At 38.1% G+C, this 18,164-nt stretch overlaps 2 protein-coding genes across 2 annotated transcripts; both read left to right on the plus strand.

Annotated features, from left to right (window-relative positions):
• The first annotated feature begins 2,767 nt into the window (after window positions 1-2,767).
• LOC134627298 (ciliary microtubule inner protein 1-like) lies at window positions 2,768-4,029 on the plus strand. The gene is made up of 4 exons (XM_063473253.1): window positions 2,768-2,826; window positions 3,097-3,178; window positions 3,724-3,822; window positions 3,895-4,029. The coding sequence occupies exons 1-4, from the start codon at window positions 2,768-2,770 to the stop codon at window positions 4,027-4,029; spliced, it is 375 nt and encodes a 124-aa protein (XP_063329323.1).
• Window positions 4,030-5,125: 1,096 nt separating this feature from the next.
• On the plus strand, window positions 5,126-14,168 carry chmp4ba (charged multivesicular body protein 4Ba). Its single transcript, XM_063473729.1, has 5 exons — window positions 5,126-5,455; window positions 10,241-10,418; window positions 10,817-10,931; window positions 11,405-11,525; window positions 11,639-14,168. The coding sequence occupies exons 1-5, from the start codon at window positions 5,272-5,274 to the stop codon at window positions 11,701-11,703; spliced, it is 663 nt and encodes a 220-aa protein (XP_063329799.1). The 5' UTR covers window positions 5,126-5,271; the 3' UTR covers window positions 11,704-14,168.
• Window positions 14,169-18,164: the final 3,996 nt, after the last annotated feature.

Below are 18,164 nucleotides of genomic sequence, written 5' to 3' on the forward strand. Positions count from 1 at the left end.
AATGACTTTCTAAACTGTGTAATTAAATACACAGTTTAATTATTATTCTTTGCTGTATGAGCTTCTTGTTAAAAAGCTTCAGTGTATTTAATTGGTTCATATAAACTTTTGATTTGTTAGAATTTACCCCCATTAACCTATATTACATAATTACTTCAAAAGTTGTATCACACATTTATGTTTTATCCTATATTGCACACAGATATGTATTGCAGAATAGTTTGGGATTTAAACTGTTACATTCAGACACTAACAAATATGACAGGAGAAGCCTCTTCTCTGAGGACTTTGAGGGGGAGTGTCTGCCTGGACTGGTGGTGGCACCAGAAGGTACAAAACTTTAAGGCCAGACCAAAGCATATCTATAAATTCAGGTGTTTTGGAGTTCTCTCTCTTTCCCCCCTCTTTCACCCTTCTCTGAGTCTACAGGCCAGACACCAACCTAGAATGGTGATGTGAGAAGCGCCATCTCCTTTTAGGGAGACAGGAGGGTGCAGGAGATGAAACGTGAGCTGGATATCAGACATAAAGTTTTCCTCCAACTTTAAATCTGTGATGTTAACATTCTGTTTCTGTTCACACGAAGTAAAAGTGTTTACTGCCTGGGTGTGGCAGCCTTTGTCTCTCGGAGCATTGTGGAGAGGCGGGGGTCCATGGCGCCATGTAAAACTCAACTGAAATTCTAACTGATTGATAATAAATTGTGAAAATTTATAGTTTGAGCATATTTGTTTTCTCTCTTATAAAAATGAACATGGCAGATGTTAAAAAACAGAGTTCAACCCTGAAAGTAAAAACAGCATTGATGTCAGTGCAGTTTTACAAACACTAATATGTAAAATGAAGAAGAAGAAGCAGCTAGTTTTAGCTGTTCCTTTTCATGAGTAATCACCACAGCAGGTATTTGATTTGGCAGAACTTTATGCCAGATGTCCTTGCTGGTGCACCCCTGAGACTGAGACTTCATTATTGATACAATTAAATGTCACTGGCTGAAGTAAGAAATATTTTCGAAGCTCAGTTATCACTACAGTAAAAGATGGCCATTAGAGTTGTTTCCAGGTCTGAGGTCTTACCACTCATTTTAACCATTTTCCTCAAGAGTTTCTTATAAAGCCTTATAAAAACCAGCATGATAATAATTTTTTATATTTTGTGTGGTATCAGAAAGTCAACAGGCTTTGTCTGCAGTTAGGGAACAGGTAAGGATACGTTTGTAAACTGTGTTGGAATTTGAATTGTCAGAAGGCTAGTTAGTTTTTTAGTTGAGGCTAACTCCACAGTGATATAATGTTAAGGGAATAGTTTATTGAACATGTTCATGATGATATGCTGCGTAGAGAGTTGAAACAGCGGGTTCTTCAAACACCAGACATGTCCTTTGTTACCCTTCAAGGTATTGCCCTTAGGTTAGCTGAGGCAAGCCCGCAGGGAAGGAAAACTAGGTCTCGAGCCTAATCTTGTGATACCAACTGTCAGGTAGTACAGGGAGTTAACGTAGATACGCACACATACCATGGATACCATTATGAAGCATATCTCTGTCCATTTTTCACAGCCTTGTCAGACTGGAGAAACTCCCACGCCTACCTCAATGAGGCACTTTTGTTTTCAGGCCAATGTCAAGCTAGTAGCTATATTTACACCCCCGGCTAAAAGGTATAGTGGTGATGTACAGATGTACATAGCCAGATCATGGAAGGGCGGCTCTCGGTCCCTCTGGTGCAAAGAGTTGGGCATCTGGAAAGGGGTTTACGGACTTTTGGATACTGAGTCCTAAAGCCTTCCCCATTACACCACTACAGCACATTTAGAGTGCATCTCAGTTTTTCTACATGATAAAGAAGTCTGTTAGCATGACTCTTTGTTTTTAAACTATAAGAAATAAATGGGTAAAAATTACAGAAAAGGTTTCTGGTTTCCCAGACTGTCCTGTAATTATAAAAACTGAAGGTTTTTTTTTAAATAATTTTTAAATAATTTATATATATATATCTATATATATAGATATAGATATACATAGATACAGATATTTCTCTAGTACAGAGAGAAACACTTCAATTGCACTATTATTTAATTACTTTGTTGTGGTATAAATGGCCATGGGGGCGGTCTTTATCAGCAGGAAAAGTTGTAAAACTTACAAAAATACAGTTAAGTCCAAAATGTATCCCCTTCTTCACATTGTCCAAAATTGCCCAGTGGACCAGATTGGATTCTTTGCTGGCCAAATCCTGTCCACTGGGCCTTATGTTTGACACCTCTGCTCTAAACGTGACCTGCTCCCAACGAGTTATGTGTTCAACATAAGTTACTTTAGTGATTGAGCCAGTTAAAACTTTCATGACACAAAAAACGGTTACTTTAACTCCAACATACAGTAACTCACTAGCTTATTAATCTGGCTTCTTGGTACACCCCTGGGGTCACTTTAGCTCTTTGCAAGAACAGCATTTTATTTGAGAATGTTAGCATGCTCATGTTAGCTACTTAGCAGCTTAACCTAGTATGATACTAAAAACGAAATTGTCTGAGCTTGCAGCAACCCTCCAAGGCTTCATCCATCCCACTGTCACCACAGTTACACACACACACACAGCCACACGCACACAGAGAAAACTGCAGAGGTATATGTGTCAGGGAAACCTGTCTCCATGACCACAGTAAACAGGCCTATCAGCATGGCGTACACACAGAAGAAACATTATCTGGACAGAGCGAAAGAGGCCACACAGTCTGACACATGAACACTCGCTGGTCAGGAGAGATGGCAGAGCCACAGCGAACATCTGAACCCATCAACTATGTGCATCAGGATGAAATCTGGTAAATCGTCACAGTATGTTATTTATGTTTGATTCTAGTCAAATTTTATAAAAATATGTTCTTGCATATCTGCTGAGTTACTAGGAAGGTCTTCTTTGAGCAATGGCATGTAAAGCAGTCATTACTCTGACTGGAGTGAGACCTTCAGCTCTTTTTGGATTTGCAGACAGTGCTGAAACTGGAGGAACGACTTGTTTCTTTCCACTGGTGTATGATGCAGGGTACCACATATGATTAAAAAACCCAAACATATTTGTATTTGTGTGTTAGGAAAGCGCATGTAAAGGCTGAGAAACACTCGGCTGAAGTTTGGCCTAACAAGTGGGGCTTCCTGTCTGAAGCCTACAAGGAGGTAAAGACAGCCACAGATAGCACCACTCATTTTACTGAATGAAGGGTGACCAGTGGAGCACAGGACCTTTAACACCTGTCCACTGGTTAGGGTACAATCATAGATCCCCTTCTAGTCCACAACATGTGGAAAAAAACAGACAGAAATTCCAAGAAATACTCCTTCAAGTCAGACATCAGTTAAATGGACATCAAATAAAACTAAAGTAAAGGGGCCCCTCTCCTTTGGTGTCAGATTGCATTCTCTCATTAGGCTTTTTTTTTTTTTCAAGCTTGATTTCTCAGTCAGATACATCTTTTTAAAAACACACACACACACACACACACACACACACACACACACACACACACACACACATAGCTTGAAATATCACTGAAAAGGGGGTGACTTTTTAGTGCCTATGCCCATCTTTTATATACAGTTAATTATTACAAACAGTCCCACAAATTACAAATCAAATGTTTAAATAAACACAACATTCATATTGTTTCAGGTCTCCGGATTCCACATATGTGGATCTAACTTCTCTCTTATGTGCATTTTAGTATGAGGTGGAAAGTGTGAAGCTGAAGAAGGCAGTCAAAGTGGAGCTTCCCCAGCACCTGACTACACGACCTCTGACCCCTCCAGAAAAATACATACATGTATGACCTGGCTATCTATCTGTCTATCTATCTTTCTCATGTATCTGACAGGTTTTGTTTTTTTCCCTTCAGGTTAGCCCCTCACCTCCTGTTCCTCAGACAACTCAGGGCATGATTGGTTGGCGTTCAGGTCACTCACATCTGCAGCTGGAAAAGTACGGCACAGTGCGTCATGGGAGGCGTAGTTTTTTGAAAGATTTGGGCTGAGCTTTTGTAGCTTGTATTTGAGTAAAAGTCTTTGGCCACTGTTGTCTCACCTAATAAATGACTAATGACTGGAGCATATTTGGCATATTTCATGGTCTCTTTGACACTATTCTACATTAATAAAACAAATAAATCTTTCACAACTCTGACTTCAGACTCAGCGTAGGGCATAAATTTCGCCAGTCAAAGATCAACCACCACGGATGATGAGATGACAAGTGGTTTGCAAAATTGTCCATTAATTGTCCATTGAAAATTTCCTTGAAAAAAAACAATGTATTATTTATTCTTCTAATTTCAACAATGTCCATATAACACTTGCATCAAGCTCAGGTTTCTATAGTCCATTTTCTTTAGATTATCCAAAAAGGATCTAACAAGACCATACGTGATGATTCTTCTTCTTTATATTTTATTGGCGATTGACAAACAGCAAAATGGTGCAATACCGCCACCAACTGGTGTGGAGTGTATACATGATGATATCCACTCATTCACAATGATACAAGATTAAAAAAAAAAAAGAAAAAAGAAAAAGAAACGTTTGCCTCTGTCCCATCTCATCACACCTGAGCACCACTGAACCTTGATTAAGTGGCTGTTGAGACAGTACCAAGTAGCGTTACTACTCCCTCTTGTGTTGACAAGTTGCAATAGCATCAAAAACATAAAATGACTAACATAAAATCACTGATAAATCTGCACCTGTGTCACAATACTGCCCCGCAAAGGCAGAATACTGTAACTACACAATTAGCCAATATTACCAGAAGTAATGAGACTGAACGAGCTTTTTCTTGTGTTTTGATTTTCTTACTACTCCATGGGGTCTTTCTGAGTATTTTGGATTCCTCTCTCGGTCCAAAGACCTACATGTTAGGTTAACTGATGATTTTAAATTGCCATAAATGTGAATCTGATTCTGAATGACTCCCTGTCTCTATGTGTTAACCACTCTTTTCCAAGTTTTAAAACAGGTTATGTAACGTCTGACTGGTAATAACCACAATGAGCATTTATTAGTTTGCTCAACTGTGAAATTCCCCATAGTTCCACGCATGAGTCACGCTGACGTAATGACATCACGAGGCCTGCTTTGAAAGCGGAAGAGACAAAAACAACAACAGCCTCGGCAACAGGGAGGGACGCCTATTTTATTTTTTTACCTGTGTGGTATCAGAAAGTCAGCGGACTTTGTCTACGGTTAACCCACCACTTAAAGTTTACATTTAAGCTAGAAAAATGTCGCTATTTGGCAAGATATTCGGAAGTGGGGGTAAGGGTGGGAAAGCGCCGACACCCCAAGAGGCTATTCAGCGACTCAGAGAGACCGAGGAGATGTTGGCCAAAAAACAGGATTTCCTAGAGAAGAAAATTGAACAGGAGCTCGTGACGGCGAAGAAAAACGGCACGAAAAACAAACGAGGTGAGGAAAAGCTCGTAAACTGCGTCGGATTTCATGAAATTGTCAGAACGGCTAGTTAGTTTCTTAGTTAGCCTGAGGCTAACTCAACAGAAGGAAGAGGGAAGTTGTTAGTTGACAGGCTACTTACCTGAAAACAAGTCTGTCCACTCGGCTACAAGACTCCATATTTAAATGTCTAGTTTCCGACCGGCACGTATAAAACAACTGAAGGGGAGAAAAAAAACTTTAAGGAATGAAATAAACAAGAGACAAAAAGTTTGTAACGTTTAGGTTCGAAGACTCTGGCAGCCAAATATTAAACTGATGTTTATGAGCGTAACTAAGTTTGCATGCATATATATCCAGGTATTGTTCTAAATATTTACAAAATCTAACATATTCATATTGTCTTCTCTTGACAGACAGTGTTTTTTTTTGTTTTTTTTAAACAACTGCTCAATAACACAAACTTTGGGTTTATCTTATAAAATGGAAGCTTTACCTGGAGCTGTTTTTGGAACAGGTCATACCTTACAATTAATTTCTGTCCATTTTTTTTTCTTAGCTCTGTTTCCTTTTTTAATCTACAGTATATCACCCTTCAGTCTTGGGCATGTAACCATATAAAGCGCATTGTCAGTCATAGATTCATTCCCATACCGCAGTATGCGGTATGGTTACAGTTTCAATTATATCCACATTTGAAATACATTACTTTTTTTAAGACTAGTATCTTTATCTTCTCTGTAACCTTCCTATTACAGTGACAGACTTGGACTTTTCACAGTTTTGTAAATTTATACTGTGATTTTAAATAAGTATATCAAATGGATACATATTTGAAGGACAGAATTATTAGTGAGTGAGTGAATGTCTGTGCAGCCATTACACTTAAACGGTGTCAACCGCATGTGTGCCTGCTAAACTGAGTAGCAGTAGAACAGTTAGACAAATGACATGTTGATCTGATTGTCATGGCACGAAGACCCAAGCAGATCCTTACATGCTTGCAAATACAGAAAGTAGACTATTGGCTTAACACTAGTTACTATCACTGTGAGCTTGTCACCTAAAAGTAATTTTTAAAGTCTTAGTGTGATCTAAATCAGAAAAATCTTTCCATCTCCAAAACCTGATTTTCAACATAGCTCATCCCATAAGTCAGCCTCCGTCTATCTTTGGGGTGAATGATTATACACAATACATAAATTCCTCATGACAATATACCAACCCTGCTGTAATCTTGGCAGCTGCAAGATTGCACTCTTAGATTTATGGTCACTGTTTTCACTGCTTGGTTTTACATTTTTCTACTGTACTTCAAGGAGGACCTCTGACTTTTTCTTCCACATTTTCTACTTTCCATTACTTCTTTATTTGGTTTACTGGCAGCCTACCACTAAATGGATGTTTCTTCCTATTAACATTACTAATGAATTAGTGATTTGATTCACCACGTCTCATCTATAATACTCAGGATGTCGCTTTTCACACGGACACTTATGTTTTTTCATTGAAGTAGCCATAGACCAAAATGGACACGACATTGTCCTTGTTGCATGAAGACTGCTGATGGTCACTAAAAAGGAGCAGAGTGGCAGGAAAAGCAAAACGTCACCCAATTAGAGCGACCTCTGAGACTCAAACATGGAGTCTGAATGCATTTCTGCAACCCACATAATGTGATAATGATTTGTGTGATGTTGGCTAATGATGTTATCAGTCTAGGAATAGGTCCGGCTGCTGATATAATCTGATCAAATGGAAACTGTCAGCTGCTGTCTGGCTGCTAGTGGAAAAGGCCAGGCACAAAGTAGATTGCTAAAGGTGTGTGTGTGTGTGTGTGTGTGTGTGTGTGTGTGTGTGTGTGTGTGTGTGTGTGTGTGTGTGTGTGTCGGTGGTATATGGCAGCTGTGGCCACGAAGCAAGGTTTAGTAGATTATGATTGACAGGCTTTTCAAAGAAAAGAGGTGGACAGGTGGTGAAATGTTCCTGTAAAATGTAGCCTTGCTGTCTGTGTGACATATAATCAATTTTTGTATTCAAACCTTCATATTTTGATTGCATACTATGAATAGTTGCTGTCTTGCACTGAAGCTGTCCTCTCCCATTTTTTTCCTCAAAAGTGAGGAAATATTACATTCACATTTTGCATAAACCTCTAAATCTAAATTACTACCCATCATTATCATCATCATCATCAAAGTGTATCTCATGCAAAAGAGCCCATAAAACTGAATTGTCACATTAACAGTTATATGGTTTTAAAGTATGTTGACTGATTTACACTCCCAGTGCATTTATTGAGGAATATGCAAGAAATATCCCCCTTTAAGCAGAGCCATCATCTACTCTAATCTGTAAGTTAAGTAGTAAAGATGTAAAGGTAACAGATATTTTTTTTCCCTTTTTCTTTTTTTGTGAAACAGCAATTAAAAGTATCTAGACACCAGCCCCACCTCTATTATATTTGGCTGTGGTATGTAAATGTGCTACCGTAGAAACAGTGGTCACGTAACCTTAGAAACAAACCACACCTTAATGCGTCATAGGTGCACTTCTGGAGTTAAATAATAATGTTTGCTCAGATTCATATGTCTTGACCAGTTCTCTTATCACATGGTTTTGTCATTTGTTTTTATTTTCCACAAAACAAAGATGTGTTCTCAGAAGCCTCTTACATTTCTCCCATTGTTGTGTTCAAAATTTCAAGTGTTCTTAACCCTTTAACAGTTCATTTGTCAACCAACCCACTTCATCCTCACTCTCAAACCACAAAAAGAAACAAGCAGTTTAATAATGACAAATCAAGAATTGTGAACTAGCACCTGAACAAACTATACCTGCAGCTGACAGGAATGTCATTAGTGTAGAGGGTTTTGGTCACAGACCAAGCAATTACATTGGCATTTAAAGTTATTGTGGGGTAAATTAGATTTTTTTTTTTTTTTTTGGAATCACAGATTACTGTTAGAATTGATTCTATGAGAAATATATGAAAATGTTGGTATTTTGCTAAATCTTGAGTATTGTACTAATTACTGTTTTATTTTGTATGCATAACTTTAATTTAAGATGTATATCCAAGGTATCAGAGGCTCTTTTTTTCCTGGGCAATGTGACCAAGAATAGAATTATACAGGTGGTAGAAAGACTAATTGTTTTAACCTAAACATTCTCATATGTGGACATTTTGACCTATTAATGTGGTTATCTTCTGCTATTTAGAGGAACATTTAGCATGTCTTAGAAATTGTCCAATATTGATGTTATTGTTGTCATTATTATTTAGCTCGGAAATGAAACAATGCTAAGAGGAAAGGGCTTATTTTCATTTTTTCCTGTTTATACGGTTCCTTATAATGTAATATAGCAGCAATATGATTATATTTACTGACTAATGACAATGAAAAATAGACTAATTAGATATATTAGCTAAAGTTGGGAAGAAGAAGAATTACCATCATGCTTCCTGATGGTATAATCTTGAATAGTTTTTTAAATTATTAATTTTTTAGTGTGTCACAAAGAAAATCTCAAATCCTTTCCATTATATGGATTATTCTACTTTGCATCAGTTGTAGCTTGTTCAAAAAGTCTGAATATACTCAATAATTTTAAGATTGTTTGACATTAATTATAATTTTGAGGGTCTTGGAACGGCCCTTAGTAAGTATTTCAATAATTAAATCACTCATTCATTCAATTTATATTTATAAAATAGTGCAGGAGCTCTTTCAGATCTCACAAATCTGTGATCACCACTTTTTGAGATCAAACTGAGCTGTAAGATGTATTAAACCTGCTGTAATTGTACAACAGCAACATTTCAGTTTTGTTTTGTAAGTAATAAGCACATTTGGACAACTTTGTTCAACATTTTGAATTGATATGAATGTGTTTACTGATGAGTGTGCTTTTCATGTGGATGTTTTGTTTTGTTTTGTTTTCCAGTACAAGTGCAGTTCAATTTGATATGCACTTGGAAAAAAAAGGTCCTGAAAATCTTTGACCTCTTTTCTTAGTTCCTTGTGACTCAGCAGATTTGAGTCAGTTGTAAGTTTCACTTGCTCCATTGTTAAGGTGATTTCCTATGTAAGCACCTAAGGGGAATTCCCAGTATAGGTGTGTGGTTGTAGTGTTTGTTTGTTTGTTTGTTTGTATTTAACCCCCACTCCCTTGAAGAACACAGGAACCAAAATACACATTTATAGTCATACACATAAATGTATTATTTTTTTAATCCTCTCAGCTAATCAAAGAACCGTCACCGGATTTCCAAATGTTGTGCTTTCCAACTTAGTTTGATCCGGGCCTATGTGAGCTTGATGAGTTGCAGGACTTGTTGAAATTCAGTGAGTTACAAACCTAAAAATTCTGACTGAAGCATGTTGTGACTTCATGCAGAGATTTGGCTGAAACAGGATTTTATCCGTTTGAGTCTTGTTTCGTGATGACAGCATGAAACCATTTACTGCACTTCAGCACAAAGCAAGCTTTGCTGCTGCGTTGTTGATTGTCATGGGATGGTGATAAGGTTTCAATGATACCGATTAGCCAATACTGACTCTGCTTATAGGTCAAATTCTTTATCGATCCCATTTGTGATTCATGATCAGTTGTGTATAGGAAGAAAAAAAGGCCTGCACAGTAGTATTTGGCAAATAAGCAACATTTATTCATATATGTTTTGTTCTTTTCGTTTTTTGTTTGTTTTTTAATTTAAAAAAGGAATAGAATACTGGTGAGCATTTGTGCTGCTTTCTAAACTAAGTTTATTTCCTCTTCTTTTTTTTTCCTGTCCAGCGGCTCTACAGGCCTTGAAGAGGAAAAAGCGTTACGAGAAGCAGCTGGCTCAGATTGACGGAACCTTGTCCACAATTGAGTTCCAGAGAGAAGCTCTGGAGAACGCCAACACTAACACAGAAGTGCTCAAGAACATGGGCTTTGCAGCTAAAGCAATGAAGGCCGCACACGAAAACATGTATGAGAGAAGTTCTGGCAGTATCTCAAAAGAGTCTTTTGTTATTTCATCATTTCTTTCTCATTTTTTTTAAACTGTTGTTCTAGTTTTTATTTGCCACAGGATTTCTGTTTTGTTTTTTTTGTTTGTTTTTTTTACTTTTCCCCGTATGTTCTGTCATGAGACTTTATTTCTCCATTTTGCTTCCCCTTCTTTGTTCCCTTCATTAATTCCTCCTTTTTCCCTTTTCTTCAGATTTGTGCCCTCAGATTCATTTACAGTAAAAAGTGTGTGTGTGTTGTACTTGGCAGTGTAAATGTAGTTCTTTTTCTATTATTAGCGGCTACATGGTTGTAGAATGTGTAATTATATATATTTACTAACATTTACATGCCATCTTTGACTCGCCTGTTTCACAGGGACATTGACAAAGTAGACGATCTGATGGCAGAAATCACAGAACAACAGGAGGTTGCCCAAGAAATCTCAGATGTGATCTCTAGACCAGTTGGCTTTGGGGAAGACTATGATGAGGTGAGAGCAAAACAAAAAACAAACAAACAACAAAAAACATGAGGCCTACAGAAACTAAAAGCCTTTAGGCTGATGTTTTAGATTTTGCTTTCAAATGAATGTCACCTCAAAATGTTACAGTAATTCATATTATAGATACAGTGTCCCATGAAAACATTAATAAAAAAAAGTCAAAAGACACTTACTTACATTTTTACTGTGACAATGTGACTACACAGTGAGTGACTTGCCTCTTTCCTATAATGTCTCTGTAGTTGCTGCCTCATTTAAGCAGTGAGTTGGAGCCACTGCTGATAGTTACTGGTTGAAATGCTTTTCTTTCAGTCTGGTTTTTAGAAAATAAAATTGAGATCCTAAATGATTTGTAAAGCAAATATATACATATCTTACATCTGCTGTCTTACTAAATGGCTTCTGTCTAGTTATTTTTGATCTACATAAATCTGATTCATTTTGGTCTTTTCTCTGTTTAGGATGAACTCATGGCTGAGCTGGAGGAGCTGGAACAGGAAGAGCTGGACAAAAATCTTCTCGAGATTGGAGGCACAGAAAATCTACCCAGTGTACCGTCTACATCACTTCCATCCAAACCAGGTATAATGGCACATAAAAAAACAAAACTAGTTTTAGTTCAATTCAGTGCACCATCCATTTGACTAAAATATTATTTTTTTCAAATTAAAATTGAATGTTGTTTTTCTTTTTAGTCAAAAAGAAGGTGGAAGAAGACGAGGACGAGATGGCAGACCTCGAGGCCTGGGCGGCTAACTGAGCTGGCTTGCCCTGCTAGCTAGCTAGTGGCCTTCTCCCTGCTACCAGACTGATCCCAGGCATCTGGAAGAGAGATGGGGACTCTGGGCTGCTGAGCTGGCTGCTGGCATGCTGCTCTGTCTTAAAGCCTACTTCCCAATATCTAACCATACCCCAACTTTGAAGTATGCACTTGTGCACATATTTTTATGACTTCAAAAGAAATGAACCCGGGCTTCTTTTTTTTTTTCAGTTTAATGTTACAGAATGAATCTCTTTGCTCCAACTGTGCACTCCTCTTTTTCTAAAGGGCATAGAGGGAAAAATAATATCATGCCCAGCAGCCTGTGGTTATGTATCAAAGATCGTGTATGAGCATTTGGGTGCATACTTGTTGGGAGGGTGTGTGGAGTAACAGGCTTAAAGGCTTGTTTCGAATGTGAAAATTCAACACATTTTGGGGGTGAAAAAAAAAAGACAATAAATCATTTTTCTGCTTCCTGCATCATCATCTCTCAGCTCTTCTACAAAGATGACAGCAAGCCATTGCTGCTGCTACCAAAAGCAGCAGAAAAGTTAAAACGTGTAGGCCTTTCTCATTAAACGTCACTGTGAAATTACAGACCTGCTACTGTCGTAAACTACATTAAATCCTTTAATGGAAGGATCCAAGATTTGATGTCTTCGTCCCTCTGTCTGCTGAAGTGTAATAAGAAAAACATCTGGGTCATCTAATCAGTTGCATCCTACTAATAACGGCATGTGGTGAACACCCCACCACCACCAAAAAAAAAAAAGCAAGCAGACAGGCAGGATTTTTTTTTTTTTTAAGAAGCTTTTTAGAGGTCATAAGCTACCAAGCATGATTTACTGCTAGTGCTACACAGTTTATGCTTTTTTTTTTGCTGCTCCTCATATTTTACTCCACTACTTTCCATCTCTGTTTTTTTTTTTTTTTTTAATCCTGTACTCTCTCAGCTTGATGTCATTGCTTGTATCCAACGAAAGCAGTCTTTCATAACACTATTGCATCTTTGGTTCTGTTTGCTTTGTGGCTTTTTCAGTTATGACACATTGTCCTTTCTCATGCCCTATGTGCTCCAGGGACATGGCTGATGTTGAAAGCATTTGAGTTGTGTGCTCGGGCACAGTAAGAATCAAATCAGATGTTTACACCTCTAAGCTGGTTGGACACACTAAAATAAACCATGCCTGAGCTTGATAATCAAGCAAACTGGGTACTGAGGGCCAAACATGCAGGGGGAATGGTACAGATCACCCAGTGATAGCAGTAACAGTAAAACCAGTAAATCAGATCAGTCAGCCCTACAACAACAAGTTCAAACTTGCCAAACTGCAGTTGAATTCATTCAGTTCTCATAAGCACTCTTTACATTTCCTCAATCTTACAAATTAGTAGCTACGCCCTCTTCCCTGAGAGCAATGTTGTTGTGAACTCTCCACAAAGTGCAGGCTGTTAAGAAGCCACCAAGCTTTGTTGCTTTTAATGATGCAGCTGTAGCTGAAGAACAGTCTACAACTTTAATGCAATGGTAAAGAGTAATAATGACCGATATTCAGGACACCAAAGCCTCTGCTGCTTCTGCTTAGTCTGGTCTTCATTCTGAAAAAGCACACATAAAGCTGCTCTAACTTCATGACCAGTCATTCAGAAATATGTAGTCAACTTGTTACTCCAGTAAAGCTGCCAGAGGGCACACTACAACACCTTGGATCCGTTTGTGCCTGATACCTTGTACTGTCTGTGGTTTCACAGTGACTATATCTGAAGTCCTACGCTGGTTGAATTTAAAGATGATGTGTGAGTGTGTGATGTTTTTTGAGACTTTTGACACAGTGACCTCTTGTTTAGTCAAATTAAGATGGTGAGGTAGATTCCCACCCCCCACCCCATTTAAACTCTCTTGTAGTACGAATTGATTTTTCAGCACTGTGTGACAAGCATGGGGTGCATTTGTTCCATGTTGGTCATCTTGATTACAAATGTGACATAAGCAAGTTCTGCTCACTTGTCCCTTGACTTATAGCTGCAGCTACATCTCCTTCTTTCTCTTGGGGAAACAGAATTCTCAGTGTACAAATTGGGGTTGATCATGACTGGCTTTCTCCTGTAATTCAAACATAACTTACACATTTTAATTAAGAGGTGAAACATTTAGGAAAAAAATGCTCAGTTGTTATGCATTTAAGAATGGGTCAACCCCAATCCTTACATGTAAATAAAATAAAATGGGGGAAATAAAACTTGCATATGCCAATGCTTGTTTTTGTTTATTTTTATATAATATATATATAATTTTTTTTCTGTTTACCTCAAATATCAGAACCACAATGTGACCTGTAGCCATCTTAGCTCAGCTTGGCTGTAAAATACGGTTGGACATTGAAAAATTTCCATGTCACAGACATGACTGTTGTTTATGTGGGAGGTTACATACATTTTATCTTAATAAAGTTGGGACTCAATGTGTCTGCACTGCTGTATTGGAATTAGTTTACCTTTTATATATTTCTCAGGCAGCAAACATCTGGAGTTTATGTCACTATTCTATTTTTCCCCTTCATCTTTCAACCTGTCCAGTTTTGTAATGTTTAAAACTTGTGGAGACCCTGCCTTCCCTCAAAAGTTGTTCATTTTACCTGACTGCAGTAACAATGAGTACATTAACAGTTTGAGGTACATGTATCACAGCACGCTGCCTGCCTTCTACTCTATTTCAGTGTATTTATGTTGTGTTAATCATATTTAACTTTTTAGTTACCATTCAGGTAAACCTTTACACAGATGCATGCAACAAATGTACTTGTAATAAATATAGTCTATTTGCAGCTGTGGAGGCCAGGGTCACTGAATTGGAGACTTGGCTTTGCACCCTCGAAAAACCCGTAGCTAGCCAGGCCCCTTTAAACGCTGCAGCCAAAGGTAGCGTAGGCACCGTTGGCTCTCCACCGGGAACACAGGACGGCTGGGTGACAGTGAGAAGCACCAACAACCCGTCTGCTTCTAAATTCAGATAAAACTAAGGTTATTGTATGTAGTCCTAAAAATCTAGCCAGATGCTTACTCTGGATGGCATTACCATTACCTGTGAGGAATCTTGGAGTCGTTTTTGACCAGGATGTTTCCTTCAATGCGCACATTAAACAAATATGTATGACTGCTTTCTTTCATTTGCACTTTCTTCAGTGGCTCCCTGTTAAATCCAGAATTGAATTCAAAATCCTGCTCATAACATACAAAGTTGTGATTATTCAGGCTCCATCTATATAATGACCTTATAGTACTGCATCACCCATTAGAGCACTTTGCTCTCAGACTGCAGGCTTACTCATGCTTCCTGGAGCTTTTAAAAGTAGAACTGAAGGCAGAGCCTTCAGCTTTCAGGCCCCTCTTCTGTGGAACCAGCTTCCAGTTTGGATTCGGCAGACAAACACTGTCTATACTTTTAAGATTAGGCTTAAAACTTTCCTTTTTGCTAAAGCTGGATCAGGTAACCCTGAATCTTCCCTTAGTTATGCTGCAGTAGCTCTAGGCTGCTGGGGGATTCCCATGATGCATTGAGTATTTCTTCTACAGTCACTTTTTCCACTCACCATGTACACCTCTCTGCATTTAATCATTAGTTATTGTTCATCTCTGGCTCTCTTCCACAGGATGTCTTTTGTCATGTCTTCCTCCCCTCTCCCCACCCGGTCGCAGTCCTGCTCTTATATTTGGTTTTTTCCTTATGTTTCTTGTATTTTGCACACCTCTGTTGCTTGTGTAGCTTGCACACAAGAATTTCACTCACATGCACTGTACCAGTGTACCAGAACATGTGATGTGACAATAAAAGTGATTTGATTTGATTTGAAGATGGCCACCGCTCGCTGAGCCTGGTTCTGCATGAGGTTTCTTCCTGTTAAAAGGGAGTTTTTCCTTCCCACTGTCGCCAAAGCGCTTGCTCATAGGGGGTCCTGTGATTGTTGGGATTTTCTCTGTTGTATTATTGTAGGGTCTAGCTTACAATATAAAGCACCTTGAGGCAGCTGTTATTGTGATTTGGCACTGTATAAATAAAAGTAAATTGAATTGAACTTTACACTGCAAAATGACACAGAAGGAATTGGGGTTAGAAAATGAGCATGGTATCAATATGTTGGTAAAACTGAGATTTTTGATATGTTATAAATTATCACACTTTGTGATATGAAACTTGAAAAAAACAAAAGTTTGTTATGTTAAATGTTACAGTTTTCTCTAGTGAATTACCAAAAAACAGATAAAACATCCAGGGTTATAATGCTTGCACCTGTTATTCTGTGTCACAGACATTTAATGGTGCAGTACTGCTACTGAAAATATGAGATATCCATTGATAACCGGATCGGATTGGATCTGGACATAACCCACAATACAGGTGACAGCTGTTGGCCTCCTTTCACAAGGTTATCTGTTAGAAGATTAAACCTCAACCATGTTCTTTGAGCTATTAAGCCACTCATCTAGTCACAAGCCAATGAAATCAAGTGGTATTTTTATATGCCAGTTATCTAGTCACCTTATATTAAACATGTCTTTGTCTACTATACAGGCCTCAAAATGCAAAATGAGTCATCCATAATATCTGGATGTATCACAGGAAGAAAGTGCAAAACAGAAGAAAATTATTCACCTAAATAGTTCTTTAAAGAAGGTTTTATACATTAGGCAGATACCAAGAGATCCCAGACATCCTATATCATGACATGAACAAATTATACAGGACTGTAGACATGCACTAAATGTTACCAGAAGAAAACAAAACTATAGTATCAGCTACAGAAGGTGCTTAGGTCCTTGCTTAGAGACCAGTGCATACTGTCACGTCACTGCCAAGTCAGAACAAAAATGTATGGCTCTCACAACATTAAACTGACAAATCTTATCATAAACAAATATTGTATAGTATGAATCCAGCACACTCTAGACCTAACATACCTTTAAACTGCAGTCAAATTCTCTGCATGCATAAGCAAAAAGCTGCTTAATCAGGTCTAATCTGTACTATTGGAATTTGTTTTCCTCACAATACAAAGATGGCTCAGTTGTTTGTCCTCCATTACTGCTTCTCCAGCTCCGGTTGTGCAAATATCCTCTAGTGAACCATGCGCAATCTGTGATTGAACAGCTATGGCCTTTTTCCTGTTAATAACCAAGTGCATGACTATCAGTGCCTACTTGATGACACTGTCTGAAAGCCTATACTAGTGTCCCTACTTTTAACGGGCAGTTTCCGTTTTCTCTGACACGCAGCATTTGGCAGTTGAAGTGGTTAAACACTTTTGACTCCTGGTTTTGTCTGGGAGTGGTTGTATGAACTTGCTTTAACTGGGTAATCCATACTACAGGCTGTAATACACTGGGTGGCTCCACTGACCTGAGAGATTGTTCCACTGAGACTAAACTATCTGTGTGTGTGTGTGTGTGTGTGTGTGTGTGTGTGTGTGTGTGTGTGTGTGTGTGTGTGTGTGTGTGTGTGTGTGTGTGTGTGTGTGTGTGTGTATTTTGTAAATTTACTGTAAACATCAGTTTTTGGAAATATGAATCATGTTGGCACATAAAGACAAATAATTACATAAATGCTATATAATCATGAAAGCTTTAGAAATCTAGGCAAGTAATAGGTATTATGAGTAAAAAGGTAGACCTTAGACAGAAATTGGTACCCTAACTCACTGCTTTTGGTCATGTTTGAAACTGCAAGGGTACTGGTCTCGTGTGTTGTCTGAAATAGAGAAGATTTTGGGTTTTGAATTGGAGATGGACCCTGTGTCTCTCATACTGGGCCTCCCAAGCCGGCGCTTAATCTCCAAGAATAATAGTAGGTTGTATTGTATTCTCACCTATGTGGTGAGGAACAATGTTCTACTGCAGTGCATTAATGAAAAAGTACCAACTGTTAAAGGCTGGCAAAGAGTAGTGTTTGATCTAGTGCCACTGGAATATCTAACATGTATATTACACTCAAAAACAGACCAATTCTTTATAGTGTGAGAACCGTACTTGAACTATGTGGGACCTGATGTCTCACTACAAGGATTTTCTTGAGTTCTCATGCTGTATACTGGGACCCCAGGTATTGTTAGTATGGATCTGAGCTGGTGTTCTGTGTTCAGTTTGCTTGTTTTTGTTTTGTTTTTATTGCTGTGAACTGTACACCATATTATATTATGTAATTAAGGGTTGTTTGTGAAAATTAAAATTAATAAAAATATTGTTTTAAAAAAAAGGTAGACCTGAACAACAAGATACAATGAAAGTAACATATTTTCAAATTAAGGTGTAATTAACTGAATAAAGGAAACATCTCACACATTTTCATAGCGTGCAGGGTTTAAATGTCAACAAAGATGTCGGGACTACGGTGGATTTGAAAGCCAGTCAAAGTTTAGGAACCAAAGCATACATATGATCCTACTGACCACTTGATCTCATTAGTA

The sequence above is a fragment of the Pelmatolapia mariae genome, linkage group LG5, assembly GCF_036321145.2.
Source record: "Pelmatolapia mariae isolate MD_Pm_ZW linkage group LG5, Pm_UMD_F_2, whole genome shotgun sequence".
Lineage (NCBI taxonomy): Eukaryota > Metazoa > Chordata > Actinopteri > Cichliformes > Cichlidae > Pelmatolapia > Pelmatolapia mariae.

Excerpts from the sequence above, each read along its gene's own strand:
- LOC134627298 (XM_063473253.1), top strand. The coding sequence starts at position 2,768 with ATGGCAGAGCCACAGCGAACATCTGAACCCATCAACTATGTGCATCAG. Across the intron at positions 3,179-3,723 it reads TGTCTGAAGCCTACAAGGAG|TATGAGGTGGAAAGTGTGAA; the intron begins GTAAAGACAGCC and ends TGTGCATTTTAG. Across the intron at positions 3,823-3,894 it reads CTCCAGAAAAATACATACAT|GTTAGCCCCTCACCTCCTGT; the intron begins GTATGACCTGGC and ends TTTTCCCTTCAG.
- chmp4ba (XM_063473729.1), top strand. The coding sequence starts at position 5,272 with ATGTCGCTATTTGGCAAGATATTCGGAAGTGGGGGTAAGGGTGGGAAA. Across the intron at positions 5,456-10,240 it reads CGGCACGAAAAACAAACGAG|CGGCTCTACAGGCCTTGAAG; the intron begins GTGAGGAAAAGC and ends TTTCCTGTCCAG. Across the intron at positions 10,932-11,404 it reads TTGGGGAAGACTATGATGAG|GATGAACTCATGGCTGAGCT; the intron begins GTGAGAGCAAAA and ends TTCTCTGTTTAG.